Source organism: Phyllopteryx taeniolatus, chromosome 5, assembly GCF_024500385.1.
Source record: "Phyllopteryx taeniolatus isolate TA_2022b chromosome 5, UOR_Ptae_1.2, whole genome shotgun sequence".
In the NCBI taxonomy this organism is placed as follows: Eukaryota; Metazoa; Chordata; class Actinopteri; order Syngnathiformes; family Syngnathidae; genus Phyllopteryx; species Phyllopteryx taeniolatus.
In genome coordinates, this window is record NC_084506.1 from 32,103,110 (window position 1) to 32,123,036 (window position 19,927).

At 43.7% G+C, this 19,927-nt stretch overlaps 1 protein-coding gene across 5 annotated transcripts in view; it reads left to right on the forward strand.

Moving 5' to 3' along the window:
- Positions 1 to 18,414, forward strand: part of LOC133478660 (cyclic nucleotide-gated cation channel beta-1-like) — a 29,074-nt gene extending 10,660 nt beyond the window's left edge. For 2 of the 5 annotated variants that reach the window (XM_061774974.1, XM_061774975.1), the window contains exons 16-37: positions 1,548 to 1,618; positions 1,729 to 1,943; positions 2,267 to 2,294; positions 3,903 to 4,062; positions 4,498 to 4,512; positions 6,485 to 6,517; positions 6,676 to 6,783; positions 6,853 to 7,007; positions 7,096 to 7,299; positions 7,442 to 7,650; positions 7,779 to 7,829; positions 9,604 to 9,690; positions 9,773 to 9,837; positions 11,027 to 11,149; positions 11,268 to 11,409; positions 11,511 to 11,670; positions 12,164 to 12,261; positions 12,390 to 12,473; positions 13,011 to 13,129; positions 13,211 to 13,357; positions 16,506 to 16,704; positions 17,357 to 18,414. In XM_061774974.1, the coding sequence (XP_061630958.1) occupies positions 1,548 to 1,618; positions 1,729 to 1,943; positions 2,267 to 2,294; positions 3,903 to 4,062; positions 4,498 to 4,512; positions 6,485 to 6,517; positions 6,676 to 6,783; positions 6,853 to 7,007; positions 7,096 to 7,299; positions 7,442 to 7,650; positions 7,779 to 7,829; positions 9,604 to 9,690; positions 9,773 to 9,837; positions 11,027 to 11,149; positions 11,268 to 11,409; positions 11,511 to 11,670; positions 12,164 to 12,261; positions 12,390 to 12,473; positions 13,011 to 13,129; positions 13,211 to 13,357; positions 16,506 to 16,704; positions 17,357 to 17,461 (2,578 nt within the window). In that variant the 3' untranslated portion in view covers positions 17,462 to 18,414. The remainder of the gene's footprint in view (positions 1 to 1,547; positions 1,619 to 1,728; positions 1,944 to 2,266; positions 2,295 to 3,902; positions 4,063 to 4,497; positions 4,513 to 6,484; positions 6,518 to 6,675; positions 6,784 to 6,852; positions 7,008 to 7,095; positions 7,300 to 7,441; positions 7,651 to 7,778; positions 7,830 to 9,603; positions 9,691 to 9,772; positions 9,838 to 11,026; positions 11,150 to 11,267; positions 11,410 to 11,510; positions 11,671 to 12,163; positions 12,262 to 12,389; positions 12,474 to 13,010; positions 13,130 to 13,210; positions 13,358 to 16,505; positions 16,705 to 17,356) is intronic. The other 3 variants (XM_061774976.1, XM_061774977.1, XM_061774978.1) reach the window with 3 other exon arrangements.
- The last annotated feature ends 1,513 nt before the right edge of the window (positions 18,415 to 19,927 follow it).

Below are 19,927 nucleotides of genomic sequence, written 5' to 3' on the forward strand. Positions count from 1 at the left end.
TCACCAGCGACGACTGAAATCAAAGATTTTCGATAAGCAGCAAAGAGTCTTTCAGATATTTTGGCCTACTCTTCCTGGAGTGTTTTCCAACATGAATGGCCTTTTTAAGGTCACGCCACTGCCTTTCAATCAGATTCAAGTCCGGACTTTGACCAGGCCACTCCAAAACCTCCAAAGCCATTCGGAAGTTGACTTGCTGGTGTGTTTTGGATTGTTGTCCGGCTGAGGAACCCAAATGCTCTCCAGCTTGAGGGCGCAAACTGATGGCCGAACATTCTCCTTCAGGATTTTCTAGTAAAGAGCAAAATCCATGGTTCCGTCAATCACAGCAAGTTGCCCAGGTCATGAAGTAGTGTAGTGTAGTATATTAATGAAAAAAATGTGAGAAATATGGCATGCGAGGTCTGGTGTGCAAGTTGATAAAATTTTGCTTGGAAGAAAGATTTCAATATGTCCCATTTCATAATGAATACTCAAATCAATTAAATATCACTTGTCGGGTCCGCCAAGGATTTGGTCTGGGCCCCGTGTTATTTATACTATTTATCAATGATACCTGCAATGCAGCTACATTCAAATGTGTCTTATCTGTTTTGTCATGAACACTGACCTTAACTGAAGCGACACCGGTCTGCAGTTCTTGAGCTGATGTCCTGTGGGTGCCTTTGTTCTGGATGAGTCGCCGCTCTGCTCTTGGGGTCATTTTTGTAGGCAGGCCACTTCTGGGAAGGTTCACCACTCTCCCATGTTTTTTCTATTTGTGGATAATGGCTCGCACTGTGGTTTGCTGGAGTCCTAAAACATGAGAAATAACTTTGTAACCATTTCCAGACTGATAGCTGTCAATGACTCTTCCTTCGGATCGTGGCATTTTCTTGTATCTTTTTCAGATTTGTTGGCCAACTTCATTTTGTCAGTCAGGTTCCGTGTAAGTGATTTCTTGATTGAACAGGTCAGGAGGTAATCAGGCGTGGGTGTTGCACGGCACTGGAGCCGATCCCAGCTGACTTCGGTCGAAAGGCGGACTACGCCCTGAAATGGTCGCCAGTCCAACTGGGCACCAGTCAGTCGCTGGGCACATATAGACACGGACAACCATACACACTCGCATTCACGCCATTGATGAGTGGGAACTGAACCGGACCAAAGTCAGGCGAATGTACCACTACACCCTCAGTGACACCATACAAACCCAGCAGTAGCCGCCAAAAACAATTAAAAAAAAATATTAATAATAAAAATACTAATAATAATAATTTGAGAAGGAGGCAGCTATTTTTTCATGCCACTGTAATATCAACTCCAAACAAAAGAATCCGGTTTCACCCGCCACTGGCACACAGTTGCGCCGCCTGCCACGCTGGATTTACAGTACGCCAGTCATGAAAATAGCGCTCCATGTCTCCAAATCGTTTACATCCTTTACAACTCTCAATGTATAGAGATATGACAACGCTACCGTCAATCATAGGCTCAAGGACAACATAAACAGGAGAGGGCTTAGTTGTAAAAAAGTCAACATTAGAAATCATGCTTTCTGCATACAGAAAAGAGGAGCTTCTTGCCGTTGAAGAGCAGGAGGAAAGCCAAGCTGAGGAGCAAACCATTATTGATGAAGGTATAGAATAGCACACACACGCACACTCTTCACTACAAGGACACTTCCACATACTTAATATTTGCATCGTATCATAACGCTAACTTTTTTTAATTCCGTGTCATCCAAAGTGAAAACCAAGCAAGAGCCCGAAGAGGAGGCCGAGCCACGAGTGATATCCCCCCCTGCCCCTCCGAGACCCCAACCGGTGAAGGCTTTTGAGCCGGAGCGTGTTCAACAAGTAGTGGTCCAAAGCCAAGAAGAGGAGGTTTCGCAAGTTGAGCCTGTAACCCAGCAGCCACAGAAGGCTGAGGAAGACGCTCAGGACGCCAAGACTGCTGAGAAGGTAACGGACACACATGCGGTGAAGTGAACATATTTGAATAAGCCTGAATAATTGAGAAATCAGTCGCGGCTTGGGCTTGTGTGTGCGAAACAAGTTCCATGAATTTAAATTTGAATGTGTTTAGTGGGGAAGAAAAATGTGTTTTTTTACAAACATTGCAATAGACAAACGCCCAACGACACTCAAGAGTAGTCTTCCCACAAGAGCGTATGGTGTTTAATCGTCATAGGGGGATCAACTTCATATTTTCTTCCATCTTCGCTTCCTGTGGGTATAAAAAATGAAGTCTCATAGAATATGATTGATTTGTATGTTTTTTGCAGGAGGATGCCACTGAAGACGAGTGTGGCGGTAAGCGTTAGTCGCTTGGATGCGGCTCGTCCAGTAGGTCACTCTTGTAAAGCGCTTGCCTTCTATCGGCTGCTGTTTTGCTCGTAGACGGCAATAGACAACATTATTGTACAGAATGGGAATGTATTGGACGATAGCTTGAGCTCCTCTCAAAACGGAGATGGGCATGATTGATGACAGGATATCTCTGCTATCCACTTGTCTCCTCTGTAGCGCCAGTAAACTGCAATGCATTTAAGAGCTGCCTGATGCGCATCCCTCACACCTCCGAGTGCCTGGGCAATATCAACGCTTTCTTCAAAGAGAACGGCATCTCCCGTCCCAAGGTCCCCCCCGTGCCTAAACTACCCGCCCAGCTGTCCGACATCACCAAGCATTTACCCTCTCTGCCACCCGAGCTGCGCCAAGAGCTCTCTCAGATCCGACTCACGCAGGCTCCTCGAAACATCGCCCGCGGTCTGAGTGAGCTCTTGCCCGAAGCCTCCACGGTCGGTTCGGGTCTGACCGCGGTGTCCCGGAGCTTGTCAAACATTCCTCAGAAGCTCTCCCAGTTTACCGGCAGAACGCAGGAGTACCTTGGCAACATCCGGAGCCGCCTCAACAGCCTTATGCCTCAAGATGCCTAAGAAACGACCACAACAACAGCAAAAACAAAAGCAGGACTTGGAACTCAATCCTTTTGCTAGACAAGGCCCTCTCCCTCCTCATCACCATCAGCTCCGCTCCCGCTCCCCGTCTCCGTCCTCGCCCGACGCCAGTGCCCTTGACTTGCCAAATGTCCCCGCCTACCCCCGCCTGCCGCCAATTGTCAGCCCCCCGTCAAAGCAACTCCACTTGCTGCCCCGCCCGCTTTCAGGTCTCTCTAACCCAGCCTTCTTCATTGAAGATGACTCCCACATTTCGCCGATAAGATGTTCAGGTGAATCAGTGGAACGCAAAATTGAACTTCTTCTCGTCTTTCATTATCTTGCAGGAAAATGTGTTTGGTGGTTCACTCACCTGCCTGCAGCATGTGTTCAGTACTCACTTAGTCACGCTGTGAATGGGAGAGTGAATGTTTTTCTGCCTCTACAGCATACGCTATGCGTCCTACGGTCGAGTGGCGACCGCCGGTCCAGGGTGTACCCGCCTTGTGCCCCAAGCCAGGTTGTATAGGCTCCCTAAGAACCTAATAATAATGAACAGAATGCTGCAGGAAATTCATAATTAAAAGTGTTGCAGTATGAGCCTTTTGAAGAGTTGATCTCTAAAATTGTATAGTATAGTACTTGTGGTGAGGCTATTCCATCACTATATATATTCTAATGTTTTGACCTCCTTCACACTGCTCAAGAAGACATACAGTATTTTGTCCTTAAAGAGGGAGGCACAGCTGAGCCAGATGACTCAGACTGATTAGTTTATGAGATGAGCTATCAGGATCCACTTATAGATGGTCTAATTCAGAGGTCCTCAAGTATTATGTCCTCTTCTAAGCCCCATCAGCTCTGCTTGTGACCTGCTATGCTGCATGCATTTGTGTGTTATATTTTTCTCTGTGTAGCTTTCCTACCTCGTAGCTCTCTTTTTAACATAGCACGTGTCACTTGCCCCTGTAAACTTCCACAGAGAGTTCACGACTCAGCCTCCGTCCAGCTGTCAACGTTGAGGATGTCGACTCGCACAGCGAGCGAGCCGGGGAGGGCAAACGGCAAGAACTCCTCACCCCTCAGGACCCCAAACTAACAACCCTGACTGTCCCTGTGACCCCGACAGGAGGTCGACAAAGGTGTGCATTGCAGACAACAAAATAATTGCGTTAAAGTCTGTATTGACTCAATAGTGGCGGAGAACATCAACTGAAAGTAGCAAGCAAGTCTTTTTTTTTTTTTTGTCAACCTGCTCTGTTTGTCAGTTTTGTCACGCAGTGCCGGTGGATGCATTAACGCCCGATAGCCTGCAGTTTGAGAGTGGACAAACAGACAAGAGAGTTCAAAAAGCAATAACAACATCCAGCAGCAGCTAGTATGTAGTTTGAGAGAGGATCGGGTTCTATAACGGACAAGATAATAAATAATAACTATTTGTTTAGGTTTTTTATCCTCTCCCCACTATTTGAGGAACTACGGTCTATAACTGCATTGCAAGATTTCTTTTGTTTGTTTTGTTTTAAATGTTCACCATCTCTAATGAGTGCACTGAATGTGCTTCTTTGCATCGGCAGCAAAGGAGATAACGAGTAAGAAGGGCGCATGGATTGTTTGAATTGTTGTTGTCTGTTCTCTATGTTTGTTGACTGTAATAAGCCCTGCAGTGAACTATAGACACACGCACACCTTCAATGCACGTCTGTCATGAAACTTAGCTTCACATGGATACATCACTGCAGTGACGTGCTGTGAGGATCATGGCTAATGAGGCGCTGACAATTGTCAGTTTAAAAAAATAAATAAATATATATATATATATATTATTTTTTTTGTAAATCTGACTTTATCAATAGAGTCAGATTTCCACATTTTTGAGTCAAACAGAGTGGCACATTTGCTATTGAGTTAGCGGTCTGACATTACAAACTGGTAAACTGTTATTTTCTGACCGGATTTTTAAAGCAGATATTTGAAGTGTCTGTATGGGAGCCAAAACATGTCTTGCAAATTCGACACACCACAGAGAAGAATGTTTGCTAAAGTTCAATGAATTAAAAAAATAAAATAAAATAAATAATAAAAATAAAAAAAAACAATCACCATATATGTAAAATAAGACTCTAAAATCAGGAAAATTAAGCCCCGCCCTCGAGCTGCAGGACTGTGTGGGTGTGTCCGCTGAAGTCTCTGGAGATGAGCCCCTCACCTGTCAATCAAATATGTTCGCGACTGTAGTCAGCTACTATCTGAACAACTTGTGCCGCTGTGTTCATAATAGTAATATTGATAATAATAATGCATTACCTTTAAAGAGCGCTTTTCTAGGCACTCAAAGACTCTTTACAATTTCATCCATTATTCATTCACTCCTCAGTCACACCCTGGTGGCGGTGAGCTACTTATGTAGCCACAACTGGCCGAAGTGGCTGCCATTCTGAGCCTGCGGCCCCTCCGACCACCACCAAACACCCAACCACATTCATTAGTAGGCGATGCGGGTTAAGTGTCTTTCCCAGGGACACAACAATGACATGCGCTCGGGCATGGATAGGAACCGATGCCCCTCTGGTTGAAGGGGGTAGGCATACCCTGTGCGCCACACCGCCCATCGTGTGTTTATTAAACAACTCACTTTCCAGTTTCTCTGTTATGTGGGCCGGGGAACCACACACAACAACACCGAGCGAGTGTCTGTAAACATTATATTGGAGACGCCAATTAATTACAAACCTCCTCATCCGCGTTAGTGAAGCATTCCACAATTTTAGGTGAGGTGAGGCTGCTCGCTGCTGCAATTTGTGTTTTGCCTATGTATTTGTTTGAACAGGAAAGACGCAATTTCAGCAAATTTGACTACCAAATGATGGACATTACCGGATGAAAACAATCTATGTAAAGGACAGACCACAGAACTAAACATTTTGTAATGTTTGTGAATGTTTCCGTCTTCATGATGCCTCTCCTCTCCTGACTGCACGTCCTTGCATCGCTGCTTCCTTGTCTGGATGTGAAACATTTCTGTCCACAATCTGAGGATAAGCAATTCAATTGCAATTTCATTCAAGAATGAATCAGCATTTTTTTGTGATGAAGTGGTTCACATTTTCCTTGTTTATAAATTGCTGTCTTTGGTTTCGGTGTCCTGCAGATCCCATTGTGTTTGTGTGTGTGCGCGCATGCGTGCACACAGCATGTACACAAAGTAACTTTGTAAAAGTAAAACAAATATGTTAAGGACAATGTGACACTCTGGTCTTTGCAGAACACAATTTTGTTTAATGTGATGTTAAAATGAGTTGGAAAGCTTTTTTCTTTTGCTGTTGTCATTTGTTGTGGTTGTGTCATAGTCACTGTGATTTTAGCTACTGTCTGTCAGCATAAAGAGGCATAAAAGTCAATAAATGGATGCATCAGCCTTACATTCTGGCCGCATCAATGTGTTGACTACATGTTTTTTTTTTTTTTCATTTTTGTCCTCTTATCCCCTTGATTTTTGTCTCTGGATATTTCACACTCTTTCTCCTCTTTCTTAAACCTTGCTGCAACCATGCCCAACACTAGTGAAGGAAATCGTAGGACTATCCGGACAAAGATGTAAGACCTTTCATGAATAATCTATCTGGTTCCAGGGTCCATTTGTCTTGTTATTATACTGCAGCCACTTCATGCTGTCCCCTACCTCCTGTGTGCATCCATCACAGTGTCGTTTGCAACTGTGAAAGAGTAACAGACCTGTCTCAAACTATTCGTAGTTATAACAGTAGGCCGCGGCAATCTCAAAGTGAAGATGATGATGAGGAAGCAAGCATCCCTGTCAGAGCCTGGCCCAGCCAGTCCAGCATCCGCAGCACCGATGACCCGTGAGTACCGTGCAGCCACACGCATACAGAACCCGCACCCATATGATGACTTGCGTCTTTATTTTGAAGCTCGCGAGAACGTCCGTCATCATCCGCCAGTCAGAGCAACACGGCGGTCAATGAGCGTCTTCAGGAGCTCGTCCGCATGTTTAAAGAGAGGACGGAGAGAGCTAAAGAGAAACTCATAGATCCTGACAGCTCTGATGAGGACAGCATCACCCCCTGTGAGTGACATTGTTTTCATATATATATATATATATATAGAGAGAGAGAGAGAGATGTAACACTCCTCCCCATGTCCTGTGTCGCCAGCTCCTCCAAAGGCCCCAGCGCTGCAGCCTGCTCCTGCTATTCAGCCTGTGGACAAGGAGGATGCCGAGGAGCTCCCTGGTCTTTCGAGTGGAAAAGCCGAGAGTGAGGCCGAGGAGGAGAAGTCCGACCGCCAGGTGAAATCCCCCCGACGGGCACGAGGCTATGCGCGCTACCGCTTCCCCACCAGCATTGACCCCTTCACCAGTGAGAAGACCCTCCGTTCCCTCCTTTGTTTCCACCAGCAATGTGCCTCTATGCAGTAGTAGGATCCTCTGGCTTAGCAAAGATAAGAGCCTACTGTTTTGTGATGTCATTATGGTCTCTCAGCGTCCCTCTCTTTCCCCAGATTTGATGTACGTGCTGTGGATGTTCTTGGTGTGTTTGGCATGGAACTGGAACGTGTGGTTCATCCCAGTGCGTTGGGCCTTCCCCTACCAGACGCCAGCCAATATTTACTACTGGCTGCTGACCGACTACCTTTGTGACCTTATTTACATCCTGGACATCACTGTCTTCCAACCACGCCTGCAGTTTGTCCGCGGAGGGGACATTGTTGTGAGTGCAATATTCCATAATGTATTCCTAGCTCATGGTGTAAATTCTATTTTTGTCTTTTTTTTTTTACATACATTCTGAGTCAACTTTGGGACATTGTAATTGTATATGTTGTCTTTTCTTCACAGTGTGACACAAAAGAAATGAGAAAAAATTACGTGAAAACAAAACGTTTCAAGGTGAGTGTTATATGTTTAGTCACTTGCAATAATAGGTTTTGGCAGTTGTCTGTATATGTATGTAGATATGAACATTTCCAGTAAATGTCTACCAAGTATTAATAGGAATTTATACCGAGGAATTCTATAAATACTGTATTAAAATTCAGATATTTTTAATTTGAATTACAGAAGATTGTTTATTTTTTTAACATTAACTTCTTTGCCACAACCCTAATGGGAAAGAGTGGAATAGTAAGTGTATGGATGGATGTGTGGACTGATGGGTGGATTTACTACTTTGGTTTATTTGTCAATTGTGTTTTCATCTGGTTCTTTCATTGGAAAAAAAAAAATATATATATATATATATATATATATATATATATATATATATATATATATATACAGAGACCCTTTCCGCAAAAAAGATTATTTTATATCATGGAAAAGTTTATTTATTTACATAATTACATTCAAAAAGTTAAACTTTCATAGGTTATGGATTCGGGGCCCACAATTTAAACAATTTCAAGTATTTATTTGTTTATTTTTTCGTAATCTGGGCTTCCAGCTCAAAAAAACCACGAAATCAGGAATCAGCATTTTCTAGAGCTGCCAATGAGTCTTTCACATCTCTGTGGAGAAATGTTGGCCTCCTCTTCCTTGCAGAATTGTTTGAATTCAGCAACATTTTATTTAATTTATTAATTTTTATTTTTTAGCATGAACGGCCTTTTAAGGTCATTCCACTGCATTTCAATCAGTTTCAAGTCTGGACTTTGACTAGGCAACTCCAAAACCTTTCTTTTGGTTTTTCAAGCCATTGAGAAGTTGACTTGCTGGTGTGTTTTGGATCGTTATCCCGCTTCAGCTTGAGGTCATGAACTGATGGCTGAACATTCTCCTTCTGTTAAAGAGCAGAATTCATGGTTCCAGCAATCACAGCAAGTTGTCCAGGTCCCGAAGGAGCAGAACAGCCCAAGAACATCACACTACCACCACCATGTTTGACTGTTGGTATGATGTTCTTTTTCCTGAAATGCTGTGCTACATTTATGCCAGATATAACAAGACACACACCTTCCAAAAAGTTCAACTTTCATCCCGTCAGTCCATATAATATTCTCCCAAAAGTCTTGGGAATCATTCAGATGTTTTTTGGCTAAAGTAAGACAAGTCAGCAGTGGTTTTGGCCTTGGAACTCTGCCATGGATGCCATTTTTTCCCAGTCGCTTCCTTATTGTCGTGTCATGAACACTGCCCTTAACTGAGGCCAGGGAGGCCTGCAGTTCTTTACAAGTTGTCCTGGCCTCCATGATGAGCCATTGCTGTTCTCTTGGGGTAATAATCTCTGTAGGCCGGCCACTCAATGGGAAGGTTCACCACTGTTCCATGTTTTCTCCATGTTTCTTCCAGGCTGATAGATGTCAATTGTCAAATGTAATCAAAAGTTTAAATATCTCTGAAAACTGAGAGGCAGCATGGTGGTCGACTGGTTAGCACATCTGCTTCACAGTTCTGAGGACCCGGGTTCAAGTCCGGCCTCGCCTGTGTGGAGTTAGCATGTTCTGCCTGTGCCCGCGTGGGTTTTCTTCGGGTTCCCCGGTTTCCTCCCGTGACATGGACTAGGCTCCAGTTTCCCGCCCCCTTGAACAGAATAAGCTGTGTGGAGAAAGGATGGATGGACATTCTTAACTTCACGCCTGCATCTTGTTTCCAATTTTGAAATTTGACGATGTCAAGCCTAATCAAGAAATAACTGATCGGTGAGCATTTACTGTCCGTATTTCAGTTTGATGTGGCCAGCCTTGTTCCATTGGAGCTCTTCTATTTCAAAACTGGCATCAATCCTCTTCTACGCCTGCCTCGGTTACTCAAGGTGAGCATTTTCCTTTGAATGATAACTCCTTATGCATATCAATAGCACTAAAATAATCGTGTTTTCTGCCAATGCACACCAGATCAACTCATTCTTTGAGTTCAATGAGCGTTTAGAGGCCATCTTGACCAAAGCCTATGTCTACAGGTGAGCTGTCTTGATCTGATTGACTCGTCTTCTTCGCTTCAGCGGTACCTAATCCTCCTCCTCCAGTAATGTTCAGTCAGTCGATATTACTGATACTGATATTACCACAATATGTAAAACAATTCCGAAACTATCAATATAGATGGAAACTTTTGTAAGCAGTCTCCGTACATATTAAGGAATACAAATAAAGGTGAGAAAAAAGTCACGAACAGTGTCGTGGGTAACTCACCTGGCTTGTGCGAAATGCTGCATGCGTTCAGTTCCCACTCAGTGACAGTATGAATGTGAGTGTGAATGGTCGCTATACAGTACGTGCCCCGGAATTGCTGACCAGTCCCCTTACGCCCAATGTCAGTTTAGACATTAAACAGGATACAAAATGGATGGCTGGCTACATTGTAAGTGAATGAGTATAAACATTTTTTTCAAGTTTTTAGATGGAATTAGCAGCACATATTAAACTGTAATTAGAAAAGTTATCACTGTATGTTGTACATGTGCATACATAAAGTAAAGGTTAGTAAGGATCCGACATGACATTAACATTTATGTATAGTATTTTGCATTGAGTTGACCAATTTGTCAATTAACCAAGCCAGGTTTTGCGCCAATCAGACTTGGTTTAATAAAAAGCGATGTGCATTGTCAATCATCAACTCAGATTTCTCCATTTGTTCATAACATACATTTGTTGGGTCATTAAAACAAAGTAACGACAAGCTTTATGATGTCAGTCAAAACAATAAGAGCGGAACAGCCACTTGTGAAAACATTATTTTATCAAATAGACCAAAAAAAAAAAAAAAGGCAAAATGCTCATAATGTGTAATACCTAAACATACCTGGACAATACTGATGGCTGATGTGTTAATAGTGGACATTAAAACATATTTGACATCAGAACACCACAGAACAAAAATGTCACAAAAAGCGGATACACTGGTTAAGTACAGCATGTACCTTCTGACATCTAGTGGAAGAGCATTTAGTTGTTTTGCTGTTTTGTCACTGTACGTCAATGACCTTGATATCTGAAGAAATAGACATTATTTGAGTAACTCAATAATGATTACAGAGGTTGGGAATCTCTGCCTTAAGCGATAGCAATACAACACAAGGCAGTGTGCGTCTTTTATGGTACAGCTGATCTTTATCCTCACCTTTTGTATTGTCTGTTGTATTTCAGGGTGATTCGGACCACAACCTATCTTCTGTATTGCCTTCACTGCAACGCCTGCCTCTACTACTGGGGCTCTGCCTACAAAGGGCTGGGCTCCACCAAGTGGGTGTACGACGGCAAAGGCAACAGGTCGGCGAAACAGACGTTGCGTGTTTTATTTGGCTTCGTCGATGACAGACAGCAATTCAAACAGGATCAAATCAAGTTCATGTCATCCCTGTTTTCTGTCAACGTCTTTTTGCCACAGTTACATTCGTTGTTACTACTTTGCGGTAAAGACCCTCATCACAATCGGGGGGTTGCCAGACCCCACCACCCTGTTCGAGATCATCTTCCAGCTCATCAACTACTTTGTGGGAGTCTTTGCCTTTTCTATCATGATTGGGCAGGTAGGTTTAAGAAAACAAAAATAAGAATGATGATAACAATGTAGTAACATAAAAGTACAAAATGAAGGCTTTTTTTTTTTTTTTTTTTTTTTTCCTCTCAGATGCGTGACGTAGTTGGTGCGGCCACAGCTAGTCAGACATACTACCGCACCTGTATGGACAACACCATTAAGTACATGTCTTCATATCGCATCCCAAAAGATGTCCAGAACAGAGTCAAAACCTGGTACAACTACACTTGGCAATCACAAGGCATGCTGGGTAAGGAAATGAGAGCTTCAACTAGCATGAACTATTTTCCACTGCCTGCCTTTATTGAAGCTGTGCTCTTTGTTGCTACATTAGGTGTAGCATTACTTGATTCTCAACAGATCGGTATTGTCTTCCTTGCATTAAATCATAATTGTTTTGAAAATGTAAAGAAAGCCAAATATGCTTAAGCAGGACATGTGAGAAAAGTGTCTTATATTTTCACCCTCTGATGTAGCAAAACTATTAGAAATAGCTTTCAGTACGATGCAGTATAGTTCTACACTTCCGCATACTACAACAATGATTAACATGCTAAACGAATACCTCTCTAATAGTGCCAGTCAACACAGAATTATTACATTTGTGAAGACAGAGTTTGAAATCTTTTTCGATTATGCAGGTATACTTCATGTTTTGGCCTGTCGATGCATGTACGTATGATGTCATCAGCTACAGTAGTCAGATACTAATAGATGTTCCAATGTCCTGTCCGCCATGCAAGATGAACAGGAACTGCTGACTCAGTTACCGGATAAGATGCGTCTGGACATTGCAATAGATGTCAACTACTCCATTGTCAGCAAGGTCCCACTCTTTCAGGTAGAAGGCTTCCAGTTTGATTATATTCGTGGTCGCATATCATCTGGAGAAAACAAAAATAGATACCACCCACCAGCAACAGACCAACTTACACTCAAGTTCAGTGTAATTGTCCTTCTTTTTGACAGGGCTGTGATCAACAGATGATCTTTGATATGTTAAAAAGCCTGCGCTCAGTTGTCTACCTGCCAGGGGATTACGTCTGCAAAAAGGTGCAGTATACAGCCATTCCCCAAGTCTGGGCGCATGGGCAGAAAAATGCATATGTTCAAGAAATGACATTTTCAACCACGTTCTATTCCAAATAACGTCTTCAATATAATTCCCAATATTTGTGATGCAAAGGTTGATGCGCAAGATTATTTGATAAAATAAGGCCACATTGCTGTCCATTTTAGCCAATTCACCCTTCATGCCAGCAGTGTTTAAACTAGCCATTTACATGCCGTCGTCCATTTTTACACTAAAAATAACATTTGACACGCCCAAAGAATAATTATAATCCAGGAAACAGATTTTAAAAAACACAAATTTTGTTTTGCACAAATGACAAACAAACAAACAAACTCAATTGTGAATGGTTGTCTGCCTGTACTATGCGTCAATCCCATGATTGGCAAACGACCAGTCCAGGGTGTACCCCATTTCTCCGGGTGTACCCCATTTCTCAGGTCACAGGTCTCAGGTATAAAATTTCAACCTTTGTTTAATTTTTTTCATCATTTTCTTCTCACTGTCTTCCTCCTCAGGGTGAGGTCGGTCGGGAGATGTACATCATCAAGGCAGGGGAGGTGCAGGTGGTTGGAGGACCAGATGGGAAGACAGTTTTCGTCTCTCTCAGCGCCGGCTCGGTCTTTGGCGAGATTAGGTAAAGATTTTTTCAACGTGCATTAAAAGTTCCAAGTGTGTATTCATCTTTAAGATCCATTTGCCTCTCTTTGATTGGCAGTCTGCTTGCAGTGGGCGGGGGCAACAGGCGCACTGCAAATGTCATCGCTCACGGCTTTGCCAATCTCTTCATCCTGGACAAGAAAGACCTGAACGAGATTCTGGTCCATTATCCCGAATCCAAGAAACTGCTGCGCAAGAAAGCCAGGTAGGCGATAGGTGGCTTTTTTTCACGGCCTAATGGACAAACGTTTTTGGACGACTGTCTATTACAGTACAGTTAAAGCAAGTGACAATGGAAAATAATAGGAAGTTGGTCACCGACGTAACAGAAAATTGCATACCCAAACTGTTCCCAATAAGTTGTTGGAACTGTTTTACAATTAAGATTCCAAGAGGGCGCCTACCTAATTGGTCGCTCTCTCGTACTGTCTATGTTTTTGTCCTTTTCATTCGTCTTTGGAGACATCACGCAACTTACTTACACTCAACTTACATTCTGTGAGTTACTTACCGGTGGAGCAGCTGCGGTCTATGGAGCATGGTGGAGGAGGAAGCGAAGGTGACGCCACAGAGGGAAGCCTGCCGGAGTGCAAATTAAGCTCTGACAGTGAGGATTTCAAATGCTGCTCCCGTCAATTCACCTCACAAATCTGCGCTCTCTACCCAAGAAAATGGACGAGCTTCAGCTTCTCGCAAAGACCAGTAAAGACTTAGGACGTTCTGCCGGAACTGTGGCTTTGTGAACGCATCGACGATGGCGCCGTAATTCTTCACGGTTTCCAACTTCACTGAGTGTACCGTGATATGGAGCTATCGGGGGAAACAAAAGGTGCCGGAATATGGTTCTATATCAACGAAAAATGGTGAACCGACGTCACGGAGCTCAACACACACTGCAGCCGGACTCGGAGTCGCTGTTTTTGAGCTGGAAGTCATTCTGCTCGGTACCCGCCACGTGAGTTTGCGCCATTCATTCTTGCCGGTGTTTACATCCCCCCCCCCCCCCCCCCCCCCAGGCTAACACGAACGCTGCACCGCAGTTTCTGTGAAGATGTGTGTGTACCAACAAAGACATTTCGGACTGTAAATAACAACAAGCCGTGGTTCACTGCTAAACTTTGCCAACTTCGCCAAGCTAAAGAGGACGCCTATTGGAGTGGGGACAGAGCCCTGTACAATCCGGCCAGAAACCTGCTGACAAAGGAAATTAACATCGCAAGAAGAAATCATGCAGAAAGCTGGAAAACCAGTTTGCTGCTAATGACTCTGCATCAGTCTGGCATGGATTACAATCGCTAGCTAACTACAAGCGATCATCCCCTCAAGCGGAGAACAATAAAGGACTGGCTGACGACTTGAATACCTTTCACACACCACACGCACCTAGCCGCACCACCGACGACCACCATCACACCTCTGACTCCCCCTTCTGCGTTGACCATCCACAAACAGGATGTGAGACGTATCTTCAAACAACAAAAGATGAATAAAGCCTAGACCTAGACCACTCCAGTCTTTACACAGATCTCTGGAACTGTGTGAAGTACCATCCTGTTTCTAACACTCCACCATCAACCCAGTCCCCAAGAAACCTTCTATCTCGGGTCTGAATGACTACAGGCCTGTCGCCCTGACATCTGTGGTCAGGAAGTCCTTTAAACACCTCGTGCTGGACCGCCTCAAGAGCGCCACAGGACCCCTGCTTGACCCCCTGCAGTTTGCCTCCCGAGCAAACTTGTCTGTGGATGACACAGTCAACATGGGACTTCAACTTCAAAACCTCTATGGCGCAGGGACCTACGCAAAGATCCTGTTTGTGTTCAACACCATCATCCCTGAACTCCTCTCCTCCAAGCTTGTCCAGCTCAGCGTCTCACCTGGCATCTGCCGGTGGATTTACAGTTTCCTGAATGGCAGAACACAGCAGGTGATGCTGGCGGACAGCACCTCATCCACACGCGCAATTAGCACTGGGGCCCCCCAAGGATGTGTCCCCTCTCATCTCCTCTTCTCTCTCTACAAGAACAACTGCACCTAAACCCATCCGGCTTTCAAACTCCTGAAGTTTGCAGACGACGCGACAGTTATCGGCCTCATCAAAAACAGTGACCAGTCTGCATATCGACAGGAAATGGGGCGGCTGGAGCTTCGGTGCGGCCGACACGACCTGGAGCTGAACACACTCAAGACGGTAGAGATGATCATGGACTTCAGGAGGCATCCTTCGCCGCAGCTGTCCCTCATGCTGTCCAGCTGCCCTGTGTCAACCGTCAAGACCTTCAAGTTCCTGGGAATTACAGTCTCTCAGGACCTAAAGTGGGAGACCAACACCAACTCCATTTTCAAAAAGGCCCAGCAGAGGATGTTCTTCCTGCAGCTTTTCAGGAAACACGCCCTGCTAGAGTAGCTGCTAAGGCAGTTTTACACAGCAGTCATTGAATCAGTCCTGTGTTCATCCATTACAGCCTGGTTTGGTGCTGCTACCAAAAAAAAGACAAAATCGTCAGTATTCCCCTACCAACCTTTGAGGACTTGCATGCTGTCAGAACTAAGACGAGCATGCAAAATCCTCTTGGTCCCTCCTCATCCTGGTCACCACCTCTTGTAGCTCCTTCCCTGAGGTAGGCGCTACCCAACAAAGCAAACTAAAACCAGCAGACATTCCAACAGTTTGCCATCAACCACTTAAACCTACAATTCCATTGTAACATGCTGCCAAGTTTGCATATCTCTGATGACACACTACTACATTATTTGCGCTGTCACCGTGGTAGTCTCGTCACTCTGCACTATTTGCATATCTGTTGTTGACCAATACTGGCCACTCATGTGCTTGAGAACTATCTGCACCATTTGCACAATTGTCACTGTTCCAGATTATCGCACTAGTAGTCGCTTTAAACTGCTTACATTTCTTGAGGACTCTGCACTATTTGCACAATTATCACTCCACCAGATAATTGTCTTAGTCACTTCAAACTGCTCTAAATTGAGGACTCTGCATCATTTGGACAACTGTCATTGTATCAGTATTACCATATTACTGGTAATCTTCCATTGATCGATGACTCTCTGTAGTGTGTTTTGATGTCCTAAAAGTACATTTTATCACAGTGGCTGTCTGTTGTTGTACGAGAGCAGCTCCAACTACCGGAAACAAATTCCTTGTGTGTTTTTGACATACTTGGCAAATAAAAATGATTCTGATTCGAAAAGATTTCAATTTTTGATACATTGATTTAGAGCCCGATTTAAGATCCCAATATAAGTGGTACATAAAAACGCCAGCTTTTTCCCTGTTCTGTAAGTCATATGTGCTTCTTGCAAGTTCTCTTCTCATCCTTTCCTCACAGGAAGATGCTCACGAAAGGGAAGAAACCTGAACCCAAAGAAGAAGCCAAGGAGCCTGCCCAGGTCCAGGTCAGCCCTGTCAGGCCCGAGACTCCCAAACTGCTGAGAGCGGCCCTGGAGATGACCGAGAAATCCACTGGACTCAAAGGAGCCATGGCTCAAGTCAGAGAGAAGACCAACAAGTCTAGCGTCTCGCTGCAGGTGAGCGCACGTACCGTGTTCTTCATGTAGTGGCTGGGGGCGTATATTCCAGTCATTTTGTGTATTGTATTCTTTTGACTCACTCCAAATGATTAATTACATTTATTTGCATAATGTACAATGTGCTGAGGTAATGACATCTACCACAACACATGCCGGTACAGTTGATCAGAAGACAGTAAGGATAACAACAGCCAACTAGTGCTACTGCCAGGCAGCATGGTGTACTAGTGGGCCACAGTTCAGAGGCTCGGGTTTGAATCTCAGCTCCAGCTTTCCTGTGTGGAATTTGCATTTTGTCCTCGTGCTTGCATGGGTTATCTCCAGGTAAAACGTGCACGTTAGGTTCATTGCAAACTAACTTTCCGGTGGTTGTTTGTGCCTTGTGATGCCTGGCGACTAGTCCAGGGTGTACGGTACTTCACCTCTTGCCTAAAATCAGGTGCGATAACTCATCTGCAACCCTAATGAAGACTATAGAAACATGAATGGATAGCGGCACCGCCTGTTTTTTGTTCCTGAGGTATAAAAAGAAGGTGTCTAATTGAGGTACACTGTTTATTTATTGAAGTGGTAAATACACCCCGCAATTACTTGAGTGTCTATTAGAGCGGAGGCCGCCATTTGAAACGCTTTCTCTGCTCTCTTCCAGGCATCCATCTGGTCTCCTTTGCCATCCCTCGTCTCCACGCCCTCAGCCACTCCCGCCAGCTCCGCCACGTTTCTCTCCACCATTGCCCGCTTCAATGACAACTGACTTGTCGCTTTCCCTCACGGAGGACATGCTGCCAATGGATCATAGGCAGGAGGGCATAGGTGAGGAGGAGGAGGAGGAGGAGGAAGGTGGGTAGAAGGTGTGACAGTAAAAAGAACTGTTTGTTAAGTCATCGTACGGGAAGAAGGAAATGATATGCTGGTGCACACAAAGGTCAACTTTAAGGGTTTTATGACTTACACCTGATGGCCTGCTGGAGGGGTAAAGATAAAGGACTTACATAAGGAAAGAAAGTACGCCATGTCCTATTTACGATATCGCACATTGATCTGCTGGCTTGTGTGTGATCGGAGCTCTCAGCTATCGACGAGCTGGCTCAACTTTGCTTTAAACGTGCTCTGACGTCTACTTCACTGAGCTGTATCATTGTTTGGTCATAACATTATGAACAAAACCTAATTGAATCGTCTTCACGCAACCTCCAAAAAGGCATTTGTTTTTGCTGTTGTTGAACGATAAATGTTTACATTTTTTGGGTAAATTCAGTTTGCCTTACTTTGACTTTGTGTTGATGTCAATAGCTTACACTGCTGAGGTTTTATTTCCCTAGATGATGCTCAAAAGCAAGTAAAGGTGTTTTAAAAATGTATATGAACGTACTTTTCCCATACAAAATGAAGCTGTGAGATATTCATACTGTTCATTTTGTTTGATTTGTGATATAACATTAATGATTGTTCTTTGAATGTCCATGTTAATGGAGCTGTATTGTGAACATTAATTATATAGCTGCTTTGATTATTAATACAACCACAGACCAGTTTAAAGCAGTTGACAATCAGTCAAATCAATATTGTTTCTCATTGGAGTGTAGGCATGTGTGTGCATGTTTGTGCAGGCTGCATTAAATGGATTCATAATCACCGTATCATTCATATGTTGTATGTATATCATAATGATGTCTGTCTTACATTCTAATTAAATACATAATTAGGCTCAATTGTCCGGCTGTCATTCCAACAATTGCCATGTGACTGAGACTGCAAACCACTATTGTTTTAAGCTGAAACACAAGTTCATTGATGCGACACCATTGTTCTCTAGGTTTTAATCTATATTTAAATACATGTATCACGACTTGCTTCTGGTGTTAAAAAGGTTAGGTTGGTATCTTGTAAGTTTCCCACATCCTGTGTGACCCAAGTTGCAGCAGAAAATCCACGTATTGGGGGAAATACTGTTTCCAGTAACTGTAGTGTACAGAGAACATGGCCTGTCTATGGTTGGGAGTGTGGTTTCATTGATTTGACTTTGCTTTTACAAAACACGCCAGAGTAAATTCCCAGAATCACTTAACCACATCAAGGTAACGTTGACTAAACTGAACTGTTTCTACCTTTCGCGTCACAGAAGTAAGACACGACCAGATGGCCACTGTGTTGGCAAAATTACTTATATTAACATTTATAAGGTTTAATGCCGCACGGCACGGTGGACGACTGGTTAGAGTGCAAGTGGTTCTTTGTTTATTGTGCTCTGCCATTGACTGGCGACCAGTTCAGGGTGTAACCCGTCTCTTGCCCGAAGATAGCTGGGATGGGCTCCAGCACGCGCGCGAAAAATTTGAAATTGGCGAATGATCTATGTAAACAAATATTTTTTGGGAGCAGGGCCTGGAGGCCAGAGAAAGGGAAATTACCTCCGGTGGTCAAAGGACATCAAAATTGACAAGTCGCGATCTTATCTATTAATTCCAAATTGTTTGTCAGAACGTCTTTTTTTTGGTTTTAAATATTGGTATAGTCGATTTTGTTTTAGAGGCTTCCATAGTTCAACGCGCGTCGCAGGCTGCCGATGTCCACGGCAAAGACTAGTTTACTCACTACTCATTTAGTTTAAGCTAGTTTACCACAGCAGTTGTGTTGCCAACTAAGCCATTTAGTTGCTATATTTAGCGACTTTTTGACCCCTCCAACGAGTACTTTTCAGGTAAACATCATTGATTCATGCTAAGAAACGCAACATGAGTGGAATCATTTTCACATTGGTATGACAAAATTTTGAGCCGAGGTATGTGCGTCCAAGCCGCAAATATTTTGTCGAGGTCGCCTTGCCTCATCCGTACAACTGGAGTTCAAACACAAATGTCAACCCCCTGATGATCTTTCACAGCACACGAATGTGTGACGGCACGCTGCTTGGGGATCACTGGTGGAGTCTTCATTGAACCTAACAATTTCACAACAACCTAACAATGCATGTTTTATTTTATTTTATTATTTTGGTTATTATTATTCGGAACGTGGGAGGAAGAAAAACAATCCCCCGTCCACACACAGGAAGGCCAGAGCCCGGATTCGAACCCCCTACCTCTGAATTGTGAGGTAGTTGTCCTACCCACAATGATTTCACATTTTTTTAAATTGACTCTTGTTTCAAATTAAAACATTTATTTATTTTGTTTTTAATATATTTATTATTACGAGTAACCCCCCCCCACCACCGCGT